At 44.2% G+C, this 13714-nt stretch overlaps 1 protein-coding gene across 13 annotated transcripts in view; it reads right to left on the bottom strand.

The window, feature by feature from the left end:
- Positions 1–13714, bottom strand: part of SYNJ1 (synaptojanin 1) — a 72621-nt gene that overhangs the window by 36641 nt on the left and 22266 nt on the right. For 11 of the 13 annotated variants that reach the window (XM_053916740.1, XM_053916727.1, XM_053916738.1 and 8 more), the window contains exons 7-12: positions 9893–9954; positions 8863–8959; positions 7535–7704; positions 6411–6492; positions 3447–3599; positions 1089–1254 (exon numbers count right to left, since the gene is read on the bottom strand). In XM_053916740.1, the coding sequence (XP_053772715.1) occupies positions 1089–1254; positions 3447–3599; positions 6411–6492; positions 7535–7704; positions 8863–8959; positions 9893–9954 (730 nt within the window). The remainder of the gene's footprint in view (positions 1–1088; positions 1255–3446; positions 3600–6410; positions 6493–7534; positions 7705–8862; positions 8960–9892; positions 9955–13714) is intronic. The other 2 variants (XM_053916730.1, XM_053916724.1) reach the window with 1 other exon arrangement.

Here is a 13714-nt window from a genome sequence, read left to right on the forward strand (position 1 = left end):
TTTTAGGTCCTCGCTTTTCCTCTTCTTTCCTTCAGTTGCTTACTCTGAATGGCTCTGAGTACTGCCTCTCTGTCAGGGGAGGGGCAGGTGCACGGAGCTGACAAAGGCAGGTCGGGGCAGGGAGGCGGGAGGCTGAGGCTGACAGCACCCCCTGCAAGGCCGGTTTTGTTCCCGGAGCTTCAGGAGGCCTCGCCCCGCCGGCTCACAGACCCCCAGGAGTTGACTGGACTGGCTGCCTACAGGCCAGTGAGATGTTCTGAGAGATCCTTGAGCACCCATTTGACCAAGTAGCTACCGGAGAGCACAGGACTGAGGAGGAATAATTTCTCCTTCTTGAACAGGGAAAACTCAGAGGTTTGGTTTGGAGATAACTGAAGAAATAAAAATGTTCAGAGTGCTGAAAGGTTAAAATAGAAAAAAATAATGGAGAAAGGAAGTCTAATTTATTAAGTTTTACCATGAATGTTGAGTTTTCCCACGATTCTACTTAATATATTTTCACTGACATGAGTGCAAATTCTTTTGATTTTAATAAAAGACACAGAAGACAAAAGCTACCCTGAAACTCACATAATTGTGTTTGATGTTAAAATTGGGAATAGTAGTGTCCAATAATAAGCAATATTTTAAATTATTAAAATGACAATATTTATTCAAGCAATAGCAATGAAAAAGTAAGAACAAGTTATAGAAACTTTGGGGGTGATGATTAGCAAAACAACCAATATAGGCATTGGTTTTTGCAATTAAGCATTTGTTTACTACATACATAATTAAGCTACTGAATGCCCTACTGGCTGAATATCTACGAAACCCTGCCTCATCTGAAGTTAGTAATACTTAACCCTCCATCGATCCCTCAGTTCACAGCTTACTAACACCACAGATGATATAAACAGTCTGTAAGAGATAAACTTCCTTTGGAGAATGCAATTTTTAAAAATCATATTGATAGAATTCAGTACCTTTCCAAATCTACTTTAATCAACTCAACCTAAAAGTTACTTATGCCAATAAATTTACATTTACTTCTTGGGCTCTTAGAAGAAATATACAAATAACATAAAGTAAAATAAAAGTACGCATACCACGCAAACTTCCAGTAGTTAAAAGTGCTCGAGCTTTGTCAGCTAAATCACTATTTAGAGTATTTCCCAGGAGCAAAACATCAATGGCCTCTTGCTTGGAGCTGTCAAAGAAGTTATTTTGAATCGTTCTAGTAACAGAACGAGCACCATCTTTTAACTTTCCAGCCTGTTGGGGAAAAAGGAGCACGGACTTTCATTCTAAGTACTGTTCTTTTTCCTTGGGAGCTATTTTGAAACTTTAAGTTTTACATCATTTCACTGTAATAAAGGACCTAATCATTCTATTCTGAGTATCAAATCATCACAGTAAAATGGGCCCAGGTGTCACTGTGCCTCTCCTTGGCTGGGTGACCACTCCTCACGGAGGAGAAAGCTCGGTGCCACCCCTGTGTCCACCCAGGCCGTGCGGAGCTCGGGCTCTGAGGAAAGTAAACTGACTGTACGTGAAACAAGGACATCACTCCCTGCCCCCTCGGGGCGGGAGGGGGAGGGAAGCAGGGGAGAGCGAGGAGGCCACACTGCACTCCCACGCTCTTAGAGAAACTGCAAAGGACTTTAATAATAGAAAATAAAACTGAAGTTGTTCCCAAATAACTTCACTAGTCACAGCTGTAACTGAACATAAGAATGAAGGTCTAGTCTAAAAAGAAATTTATAATTAGAGTTCATAAATATATATTACATGTAATATTATGTAATATTACATGTTATATAATATTACATAAATATAGTTTACATTTAAACTACAGTCTATATTTTAGGTCATTTTATTGCCTATGTACATATAAATAATAAAAACAATAAACTTATGCTAATTCCTATAGTAACAGAGTTTACATACTTTTAATGAACATATATTTTACTCAGGCACATTAGTTACCATAAGGATTTATTTTGATCTTATAGATTTTGATAGTTGTTTAAAAAAAACCCAACTTTTACCTTTTAGGAAAATAGTTTTCAGCACATACTTTTTATTCCTTAAAGAGATAACAGTTTTGAGGCTTAAAATGCTACTCTCTTCCACATGATTCCGTAAGCAAAGGCATTGTTTGAAAAGACACTCACCATTCACAGTATCGGGCAATGAATCAAAAGGAGCCCAGAGAAAGGAAAAGAAAGAAGAGTCCAGATGTTAGACTTTAGTTCAATACGGACTAGGATATTCACATATACAAGTTCATAGCTATCAGGTTAGAGAGAAAAGACAACTCGCACATAGGTAACCTCTATAGTGTCTTAGTGGCTGCAGAGACAAAAAGGTAAGAAAACATAAAAGGAGATTTTAAGCAATAGTTGTAGAGAACCAGGTTATAATAGCAAAAACTGTTCTTTATGTAAAAGGAATAAGTGAAAGTTTAACAATTCAGGTTTTTAAAAATAGGGATCACTTGAGAGAAAATACTACAGATATTCATACACATGATTTCTAGAAATCAAAGAGAAGGAACTTTGGGGAGTAAGGCCAGTATTGCTGGACACAGCATCGAACGAAGCCCAGGAGAGGAGGCAGGCCTGGGAAGTAAAGGGGGACCTAGAGATGATGAGTGATCTTCAAGGCGTCTCCCTTGTCACACTGAAGAGGCTGGATGAGGGTTATGAAGTGCACGTGTCCTTGTCTCTATTCTAAAGTAATCTGAGGGCTGGAGAGGTAACTGAGGCTGGGAGCCTTAAAAAGTCAATTCTGCACATAAAATAAAAAAGTATCTCAAGTACGCTTCCAAAGTCCCTCAACAAGGGGCCAAATACTAGTGTGGAAGACACTCTTCGGCTAACAGCAGCAATGAAAAGGTAGTAATGAGGCCGAGAGTTTAACTAAGACCACATCTCACGTTCTGAGAGCCTCCTTGTCAAGGCGAGGTCAGGAAAAGAGCAAACACTGAACCCCGAAGCGCTGACACTGCTGCGCCCGCACGAGCTGCCCGCTGACGTGCCGTCCGTCCAGCATTGCCACCGGTCTATTACACGGCAGGCACTGTGTTAAGTGCTGGGACCCAGCCAAAGAGGATAGGACCCTTTATCAGAAAGACTATGGTTTTAAACAGCCATATTTATAATCAAATAAACAAGGCAAAAAGGAAAACAAACATACAAGGGAAAAGCCATGAGAAAGTGTAAGCAATGCGTACCCAGGCCTAGTGGGTCATCACGGAATGCCCGACGACGCCACACCCCACTCCCCCGACCCAGGGAACGCCCGCCTTCTGTTCAGGTATGCACGCCATGGCAGGAGGGGGAGTGAAAGAGGAATCAGAGTGTGGTCAGACAGACGTCCTATAATTAAAGGAAAAAAAGACCCCCTCCCAGCTTCACTAGGCAAGCAGAAAGGATGTTTCTGTCCGACGGATCGGCACTCACCTTGGCCTTCCCTTCCAGAGCTCCAGTGCCAGCATAGATCTTACTGATCGAGTCTCCGTTCACAGACCACATAGACCGGAACACTTCTTGAAAGCGAGTCACCAACTGAGGCTTCTCAGCTAAGCCGAGAGCTTCCAACTGTTTCGACAGCATCTAAAACAACAAAAGAGAAACTGTCACAACTATGTTAACACTGTCATTGTGATGCGACCCTTTTGCACTTTTGTTGTATCTTTTCCCATTACCATTTGAACCCCTATCCTCTCTTCCCCCTCCACCCCGCCCACCCTGCAACCACTGCACTGCTGTCCCTGCGTGATGCGACTTTTCAAGGACTCCCAGAAGGAAACCAACAGTCTGTACTTACAGGACTGACATAACAGTTCACTAGGCTAACTGCGTTGTTTCCCACCATTTCTATTTTTAAAGTGAAGACCACATCAGTGAGACTTACAAGCAACTTGATATTCCCATGTAGTAATAAGAACATCTTTCTGGTTATACAATAAAATTAATCTTATTAAAATATCCCTATAGCCCTGGCTGGTGTGGCTCAGTGGATTGAGCACTGGCCTGTGAACCAAAGGGTTGCCAGTTTGGTTCCTAGTTGGGGCACATGCCTGGGTTGTGGGCCAGGTCCCCAGTGGGGGCATTTGAGAGGCAGCCACACATTGGTGTTTTTCTCCCTCTCTTTAAAAAAATATATATATATATCCCTACACATCATACTCCATTACCTTACTGACCTAAAAGAACTAATTATTCAACAGCATGCAGTAGAGCAGAAGAAAAATATTTACCTAGTTTATCTAAATATACGTGTGTATGTGTAGAATAGCTAAGCTTCTGTAACTTTTGGATTTGGCTCTCTCAGTTTGGGTGATGAGGTCAAGAGGTTATAGGGAAAACGGAGCTGCTCTTGAATTGTCATCAAATAAAAACCACCACTGGTGACGTGTGTAAAAGAGAAATACGTTGGGCACGGCCAGCTGAGTCCCCGCAATCCCTCCACCACAGACCACCAGACAAGTGTTTAGAAAAGTAACTGCTCTTGACTCAGAATGAATTTTAGCCTCGAGATTGGGCAGAGCCAAAGCAATGCACAACCCTTCATCAGCCTATTCTCTTATTGGGAATCCAGTCACATTGCATGCCTTGAATTTCACTGAACTTCTTCCTATTCGGGTGTGTTTTTACCGTATCTGTAAGTATGGGGATTACCCATCATTCTTGAGGGGTCAGAAACTAAGGTCACATAGAAACCCTAAACTGGGCTCCGCCGCCTGGGGACTGCCACCTGCCAGCACAGAGAGTAAACAAAGTAAGCCCTAGGACCCCTTCATCGTGCAGACGCATCTCTGTCTCCAAGAAATTGGGCAAGACTGGTCGGCACTACCAGTTTGGTTTTGCCTACCATAACCAGTAAATTTGGTAACCACTTAACCAATTTCTATACAAGGGAGTATTCTCACACCTAACTCCCAACAGTGGATAACCAGCTAAGTCAGATTCTGAAAACTAAAACCTATTTGTTATACTTTCAGTGAAGACTTTCAAGTATTTCAGTAAGCTTACTCTCAGAATCTAAGTAAATGTATTCAACCAATTGAAAAGGGAACTGGAAACAAACCCGAGCCACATAATAAACTCTATCCAAATGGCCAGCCCTGGCTGGTATGGCTCAGTGGATTGAGTGCTGGCCTGCGAACTAAAGGGTCGCCAGTTCAATTCCCAGTCAGGGCACATGCCTGGGTTGCGGGCCAGGTCCCCAGTTGGGGGCATGTGAGAGGCAACCACACATGGATGTTTCTTTCTCTCTCTTTCTCCTCCCTTCCCCTCTCAAAAAATGAATAAATAAAATCTTAAAAAAAACAACAACAAAAGGCCAAAGTGCCTGCTTTCACGTTTCTTTTCTCTGTCATATTTTGTAAATAAATTATAATAATAAATCTCAATGGCATATTTCAATAAAGGCAAAACAATAAAATATATTTAGTTACTTGAAATAGACATTTCTGTAGTAGAGAATTCTACACATTGCAGCTTCATTTTGGAGAGAGAAAAGCCGCAGCTGCAGAGTAACTAATTAATCAGCATTCTGGTCGGATGTAAGACCATTATTAACTAGAGGAAAGAAGAGCATGCTGTTGGGTTGGCCAAAACATCCGTTTAGTTTTTTCTGTAAAATAAAAGACACATTTTTCACTTTCACCAATAACTATTATTTTGGATATTTTGAGTATGTAAGCTATCTCCCACGTGGTATAATGTTGATCATCCTCAATTAACGTCTCGATTTGATCACTATCAACTTCAACCTGTCTACCCAACCCTGCAGCATCATCCAGCGAGAGACCTCCAGCACGAAACTTTGCGACCACTTCTGACACGTTTGATCAGTCACAGCACCTTCTCCACACACTGCACAAGTCTTGTTTTGAGTTTCGGTTGCATTTTTACCTTTCTTGAAATAAGAAAGCATAGTATGCTGAAAATGTTGCCTATTTTCTCCCATCTTCAATATTAAATGACTACACAAAAATTCACCAATTTTGATAAGTATTTTTAAATGCATGCTGATGTGACAGCTGTCAGAACACAACCTAACAGAATTGTTTCAAATGAAGTTAAACACGACTAAGTGCTACTACAGCCAGCTTATGGGGGAAGCCAAACAAACTTTTTGGCCAACTCCCCCCGCCACTGCTTCTAAAAGACAAGCAAAAGAGGCAATTACTGGAGTAGTATAAACAGCAGGGGTTTTTTAAGGGAAAGTTAAGAAATAATAGAGGGAAATATCTACACAGGAGATAATTAGAACAAGTAGAGGAGACATTTAAATGACAAGGATTTTGTCAAAAAGAAAAAAAGACTGGAAGAGAAGAATGCCTTCAATGAGACCTGACTCTACCCTGTGCCCAGTTGTAAGGACCACGGAAAGGCGCGGACACAGCCCCGTGTTACCTCCAGGCCCAGGAACGCCTGCACGCTGTTGGTCCTGTCCAGGCAGTCCAAGCAGTTGGTGCGCACGGTGCCACTCTGGCCCCTGCAACAGGTTCGCCGGGTCAGACAGCTATTCCGACATGAACACAACGCAGGGGACACGCGGGGGAAAACTAAGGAGATGGAAAGCTGGCATCCACCTTCTGCCCCCCCCCATTTTATTATGACAGTTCTCAAACACACAAGAAAAGATGAAAGAATTTCACAGTGAATGCCCACACACGCATCAGCCCCAACAACTGCTAACATTTTGTAACGTATTCTTGATTACGTACATATGCACGCACGCCCACTTTTTAAAATTAGGCCAGCAGTTGGGAGCTAAACACACATTCAGACTCAAAACACCACAGTTCTTTGCACATAAAAGATACCAAATGTTTAAGGAATGAATTTTAAAGCCCTAAAACCTGTTACCTCTATTGACTGTCCTAGAAAGTTTCTATAGCACTGATACTAGACATCATACGTTGAAAAAACAAAAAATTTGAGCTTTGTTTGCTAAAGTTTACCTCCACCTATATTCTTAATTTCAAACTTTCAATACTTACTTTTCTCCTCTACTTCATATGCAAAAACTGAAGATTTAAATTACGTGAAAGCAGACAATAAGCAGCGTCTTTCACTTCTATTCACACTTAGCCGCCCTCACAGGGTCAGGAAGTAGAAGAACCTTAGCGTTACAGCACAGGTGGGTGGGGCAGCCTCCTGGACGACTGCTGCGGGAAGAACCAGCTCCAGCACTTCCCAGTCACCGACCTGGGGCAGGCCGCACAGCCCCACCTGCCTGTCCTGGGGGGCGCAGCTGAGGGAGAATATAGCCTGGCCCCACAGGAGCGGTCACTAACACACAGAGAAACTGAGGACACTGCTGGGCCCACAGTAAACACTCAGTAATGTGAGCGGTCACTGTGACTCGTTTAATTCTAGACAGGAAAAAGCCTAAGCTTGAGTATAGTCAGTAAAGATACTTTAACCATAAATTTTGACTTTAAAAAAGGAAATTTTAGAGTTCCATGGTAAGCACGGCTTTCAGATGGTAGCAAAGCTCCAAGGTAAAGAAATGAGAAACAGAGCAGCCAAACCTCTGGACTTGGCTTCCATCGAAGTAAAAGAATCCGTGATCCAGAAACTTCTGGACTTGAGGTTTGAGAACACTATGCAATTTTTCTGCCTTTCCTCCTTTCACCATTTGGTGATAGTCGAAATTCACCATCTGGACGTCAGCGGCGTGTTCAGACGCTTTCAGATGCCCCTGGAAGTCAAAGGGCAAACGCTCGTCAGGACGCCAACTGACACAGCCCCATGCCCCGGTTTACACGGCCCCTGACATTCTAGACCACGGCCTCAGCAGGGGCCCAGGCCTCGGTGACCTCTCAGCGCGTTAGTCAACACTGGCCGCAAGATGGACAGTCCTCACCATACCTCAGGGCACACTGTCCCTAAAACTGCCAGCTCTCTCCCTGAGAGGTTTGGTGGGGGATGGCCAGAGAACCCCAGTAACATTCTCATCTGGCTTAGAAGATGAAAAGTGTTTACAACCACTAACATTTCATCTGTTACAATCCAAATTTAATAACTGTCTATATCTATCACAGGGTCTCAAAATAAAGTAACTTATTTTTAAGACAAAGCCTATAAAAGATAAAAAATTCATTTTTTATATCTTAGTTCAATACATACAAATGTTTTAGAAGTTTACCATAAAAAAGTCACTCTCTAAAGTATAATGTATGCGTTACAAATATTTATTTCACAAGGTTACAACAAAATAGCCAAATAATTAATTATGAAGTTCATTAGACCCAATTTAAGAAAACGTTTTCTAACCATTTTGTAAACAAAATTCTATGCAACATTATAATTTATATCAATTATTGACTTAGTAATTGCTTCTGAAGAATATTTTCTCTTGAGAAGCCAGGCCTCTGTTTGGGGTATTTTTGCTTGAAACTCTCAAACCTGTCTCTCGTCACTACAAGGTGCTCCCTCTTGTGCCCCGGTGCCCTTGCGCCCCATCACGGGTTCAAGCCCGGTGCACTCGTGCCCTGTCACAGGTTTGAACCCGTGACCGGTTTCCAGGCAGCAGGCAAGGCAGTGAGCACATGAAGGAGGATGCTGCCTGCAATCTCCCTACCGGTGACAGAGAACATTTTTGGGGGGGGGGGGCGGGGGAGAGGGGGCAGTCTTCTTGTTCTCCACAACATAAATGAGCTCATTTTAGAAAATAGTGTTATCACCTTGAAAGCTTTTAGAATCAATCCCAAGTTCAGCAACATTACCCTACACTGTTTCCTAATAGCCCCAAAGAGTTAATGGATCCAATAAGTACCCAACCGTTTTCTAGGAAGTAATTTACCTCCTGGAAGAATTTGATTATTCTATTATATTATGTTTTAAACACCATTCTTACCTGGAAGGCCTTACTTAGCATGTGTTCACCTTCCTTAGATCCAAGCAAATTTATTATTATTTGTTTACCATACAAATTCTTAAGTGTTCTAAAATGCCTATTAAAGAAAGAAAGAAAATAAGCAAATATCAATTGATAAACTAAACTTGTTTTTCAATAAGCAGGAATCCACTATTGATCAGAACCTACATGGTAGTACTTTAAACTCAGAGAACTGGCAAAATTGAGTAAAATTTCATTCTGCATGGTATGGAAACTCTGAATTGATAAAAGTTCAGTGAATGCAAGGTCCTCTCTGCCTATCAACGCTGAGCCCCCACTGTGCTGGAGCTGTGGAGTCTGCCAACTCCCTCTCCTCTCTGGGGGCACAGAACACCAGCCACCCAGCTGGGCAGGCAGCCAGGGCTGAGGGCCGAGGGCCACAGCTCACATGTGAGGACATCACATCCCTGTGAGCATTTAACCCAGTACAGCTGAAATATCACTTAAACAAGTAATCAACATAGAAAGAATATTAATAAAGCAATATTAACTTCCATTTTCTTTTGCACTAATGTTTAAAAGCCAATGTATCCAGCGTTCAGCACCAATAATGCCCCTCCTTTATTACAAAGTCATAAGCCTGTCATTCTGTAACGTAACAGTATCACACTCAAGCACACCATGTGACATTTAGGTGCAATGTTCAAATTAAAACTATACATTACTACACCTATGTTATTACCCCACCAACCACACTCAAGTAGGCCTCACTTCCGCCGAACCCGTATTTCACCCTTAGGGCACATCCCGTGTTGGACGGGTCAGTTTCCAGCACTCAGCTGCTGAGCTGCACGCCACCCGGGGAGGAGCGTGAGGCTGAGACTGAGACTGAGGGCTGCTGCCGCTAGAAGTCCCTGCGTTCCAGTCAGACCAGGACTCGGAAACGCCACTTAGAGCCGAAAGAGGTGAAATGAATGGGCAGATACAATCCCAACTAGCCTCGCTGCTTGGCAATGGCAACACTTAGGGCACCGTGTTTCTGTCTTACCTGTCAAAAGCAGGTGCATTGGCCTCAAATCCCCTTGACATTCGGACGCGATGAGATCCCACCTAGCACAAGAAGAGCGTGTGTGGTCACACCAAAAGCCCACAGGGAGGAGAAGAGAAATCACTGTTTACGACCCGCAACAACCCGTTGGCTGAGCTGAACGTGCAGTAGTGAGTCAGATAATCGTCGTTCGTGACAGTCTCTTAACAAACAAGTTCCAGAAGTTTCTCCTCCCTTTTGCTTTTTAAAATGCAACCTCATAAAAAAAAAGAGCTAGAACTTAGACCATTATGAAATACTTGTAAACTACAAGAGAATTTTATTTGTGAAGATATTCTTAAGAGTGCTTTCATATACATTACCTTGTTTTAAACTCAAACTATATCCTGTGTCAGTCAACAGACAGTATTGCCATTTGGGAAATAAAAACCAAATACAGCCAAGTGAAGTAACTTGTCCTCTTAGGTCCACATCACTAATTCCAAAATGGACTCCTAAGTCCCTCCTCTCCCGAGCTGTCCACAAGTGCAATGTCTGCGTGTTTTTCTCTGTTATGCTGCACACTCTATTCTCTTCTCCCCGACCCAAAGATCCAATGAATTAAAAATGTCATTCCTGGGAAGAGAGACTTTCCAAAGTCAGTCTCATAGTCACACAAACTAGAACAGCAGCATATTTTGCAGAATCAGAAATTTGGGTTAAGACAATGAAACAAGATGGAAAGTACCTAGCCATTGTGTTTTGTTCCTGTTTATAGTTAGAGTGGCAGAGAGGAGGCAGAACTGAGAAAGCTGTAACAGACGCCAAAAGGAAATAGAGAAGTGAGCCCAGATTATTCCCTGCACTCCACTTTTAAACATTTTCCTCTGAGACTCTGGGTCCCCAGAATTTACTCTTGCTAACCTGTGAACAAAGTGACTTCCGAGGGGGCATGGGAGGAGAGCAGCCAAACCCTTGGTGCAGCTGCACAAATAGAACCAGAAACCTGGCCCTAATCTGCTCATCCAATCCCAGCTCCGATAACCGTACCGCCACCCATTCCGCATTCTCCCTTCAGTGAGGTACGCGGGACAATCTGATGACTCTGTCCCGATAAAACGGCAGCTTCTCTCTTCAGTGCGTTTAACTAGAAACTGACTAGACTCACGTCCCATCTACACTCAGTGTCATTTACACGGCCTAACAGTCCGTGCAACATTTCCAACTTTGACAGGGGCGGGCCCTGGGACATTAAGCGTTCAGCACAATCAGCAGAAATCAGTACTTTTTCTTTGTTGTGATCTTAGGCAATTGCCTATAGTTCGATAAAAGTGCAAGATTTAGCATTTTGTTTATTAATATTTATCTTGCACAGTCCTCCCACCTGTCAGGGGGTGACAAAATACGGGTTCCCTGTTCTTCAGGTAATGGCTGTGGGTGTTCCCACCCCTCTGCCCACCCTGACACACAACTCATTATATCTCTCTTACAGCGAAATACTGGTTGGGCTTGACTGCGTTTCATTACTCAGCATTAAAGAAACTAATTCTGCAATAAAAATTGTTTCGTCCATTGTGATAAAAGTAGCACTCCAGAAAGCTGTAAGGCTTTAAATAACCATAAATTCACCCAATTAAAAAAAAAGGTGCATCGACGATAGTTTTAGGAAACCACTTCACTGGGTGCTGTGAGACATCATTTTCCACCATCGCTGGTTCACGCGCACACGTCTCTGAAATCTGACCGAAGATTCGGTGAGCGACACTACACTAGGCAAAGAGCGCATGATTTACCATCTCTGAAGATGAACACAAGCTGTAATATGTCATGATACACTACGTCAGAGCAACACTATACATTGTAAACACTACACAGCTTCAGAGAAAGCAAGTCGTAAGTGAAATGAGTGAGCTGCTACTCCCACGAGGAATCTCACCGCACCTCACACTAACGCCTGTTGGCATTTGCCTTCTCCGTGAAAGGCCGGACCACCCAGTTGGGCTGCCAGCCTTTCCTGGAGCAACGCTAGTTTTTGAGCTTCTCGCAGCACAAGGCCACACACCTTGTGCAGAAGAGTGCACACTGGAGGGACTCCATGATTTAAAGACTGGCTCAGCGTGGGTGGTGACTGGAGCCCACTCAACACGACAGGAGGGGGCTCCCGAAGGATAGCAGACCTGAACTCAGGGAGCAGAGGGCTCCTGCTGGAGAAGAGTGAGGCATGGGGTGGGATGGCAGAAGAAGCCATGTGAGAACACAACTGCTGCCCAGCGAATCAAAAGTGGGGAGAAAAGGAAATGGAAGAGAACTGCGGAAAGCCAGGAGAAGAAAACCCGGGAGAGTCTTCAAGGCAAGCAGACACTAGGGCAGCCTTCACTGGGGGCTCAGAGAGGAAGAAAGAACAGGAGAAGGCCTGGGAGAGGCGGGGCCAGGCGTCCCCCGGCTGCCTGTGCTTGCTCAGGACCAGCTGCTTCCTGGCCATTGGAGCAGGAGCCTGTATGATGGAAGTTCTCAATTTGACTAGAAGGGAAGGTGGTCAAAATGCAAATTCCTAGCGTCATTCTAAGAGATTCTATTTCAGTTGATGGGAAGTTGAGGCCATAAATCAGCATTTTAAAATCATGTAAGATGAGCTCCGTGGATGGAGCACTAGCTGTGGACCAAAAGTTGCTGGTTTGATTCCCAGTCAGGGCACATACATGCCTGGGTTGCAGGCCAGGTCCCCAGTAGGGGGCGTGCGAGAGGCAACTGATTGCTGTTTCTCTCCCACATCATGTTTCTCTCCCTCTCTTAAAAAAAAAATTATGTAAGAGGATCCCTTTATCACCTTTTCATTAAAAACCGCAGAGGACTCTGACGGAGGAGAGGCAAGGCAAGTGGCCGCCCCGGGGGCTCCTGCGCGGGGCTGCTGACGGGGCAGCCCCCAGCGATCCTGACCTGAAGACTCCCCTGAAACGTCCAGTTCCAGTCCAAGAACACACAGGACGCCGAGTCACCATTTACAGCCACTCTCAGTCAGAAGTCCTTGTCTGTCTTCTGGGAGAAAATTAATTTTTGAACTTGGGTATTTTCATTTTTAAAAATTAATATCTGCCTTTCAGGTTTTAAAATCAATTATGAATTTTCATCCCTGTCTTACCTACTTTTGTAGAGTGGTGGGAGAAAGAGAAAAGGTACTCATGAAACTAACCCACTCCTGCTCAAAGAAAGGCTGACTTTCAAAACTCCTGAGCTGAATAACTGAGAACCCCTGGCCCGATCCTGACCCGATCCTCGGCCACAGGCCAGCTCAGTGACCACTCAGCAGAACTGCTGTGCTGTCTTCATGTCTCAGAAATTACTCTATCAAACAGACATGATTAAAAACTCTGTCGTTTTCAGCCCCTAGTCACACAACAGGAGGCAGCCAGACTCTGTCTGTGTGGCGGGCAGGCCAGAGCATGGAAGGAAGGAGGAGGGAAACCCCAGCCACGGAGGGTCCCTCGGTGTAACCACCCAGGACCCAACCCTGCTGAAGCACCAGCCAACACTGCAGTTCTGACCTGCGTGCTGCACAGCCCGGAAAGCAGTGTGACGGAGGCCTGCAAGCAGGTTGCCAGGCTCTTGCACACCAGCCTGCCACTAAGGCAACAGCATGCACCTTGCATCAAAGCGGGGCTGCAGGATTCTTAAGGCACACATCCCGAACACCCTCCTCTGATCACAAAAGTGTGGGGATAGGAGTCTTTCCCAGAGAGACCGGGGAGAGACACAGCTACTGAAGTTACCGCTACATGCCAAGACAAACCCACCGAGGCAGAGCAGTCCCGACAGGACTCCAGAACGCTGGCACGGTGGCACAGG

The sequence above is a fragment of the Desmodus rotundus genome, chromosome 2 (genome assembly GCF_022682495.2).
Source record: "Desmodus rotundus isolate HL8 chromosome 2, HLdesRot8A.1, whole genome shotgun sequence".
Classification (NCBI taxonomy): Eukaryota; Metazoa; Chordata; class Mammalia; order Chiroptera; family Phyllostomidae; genus Desmodus; species Desmodus rotundus.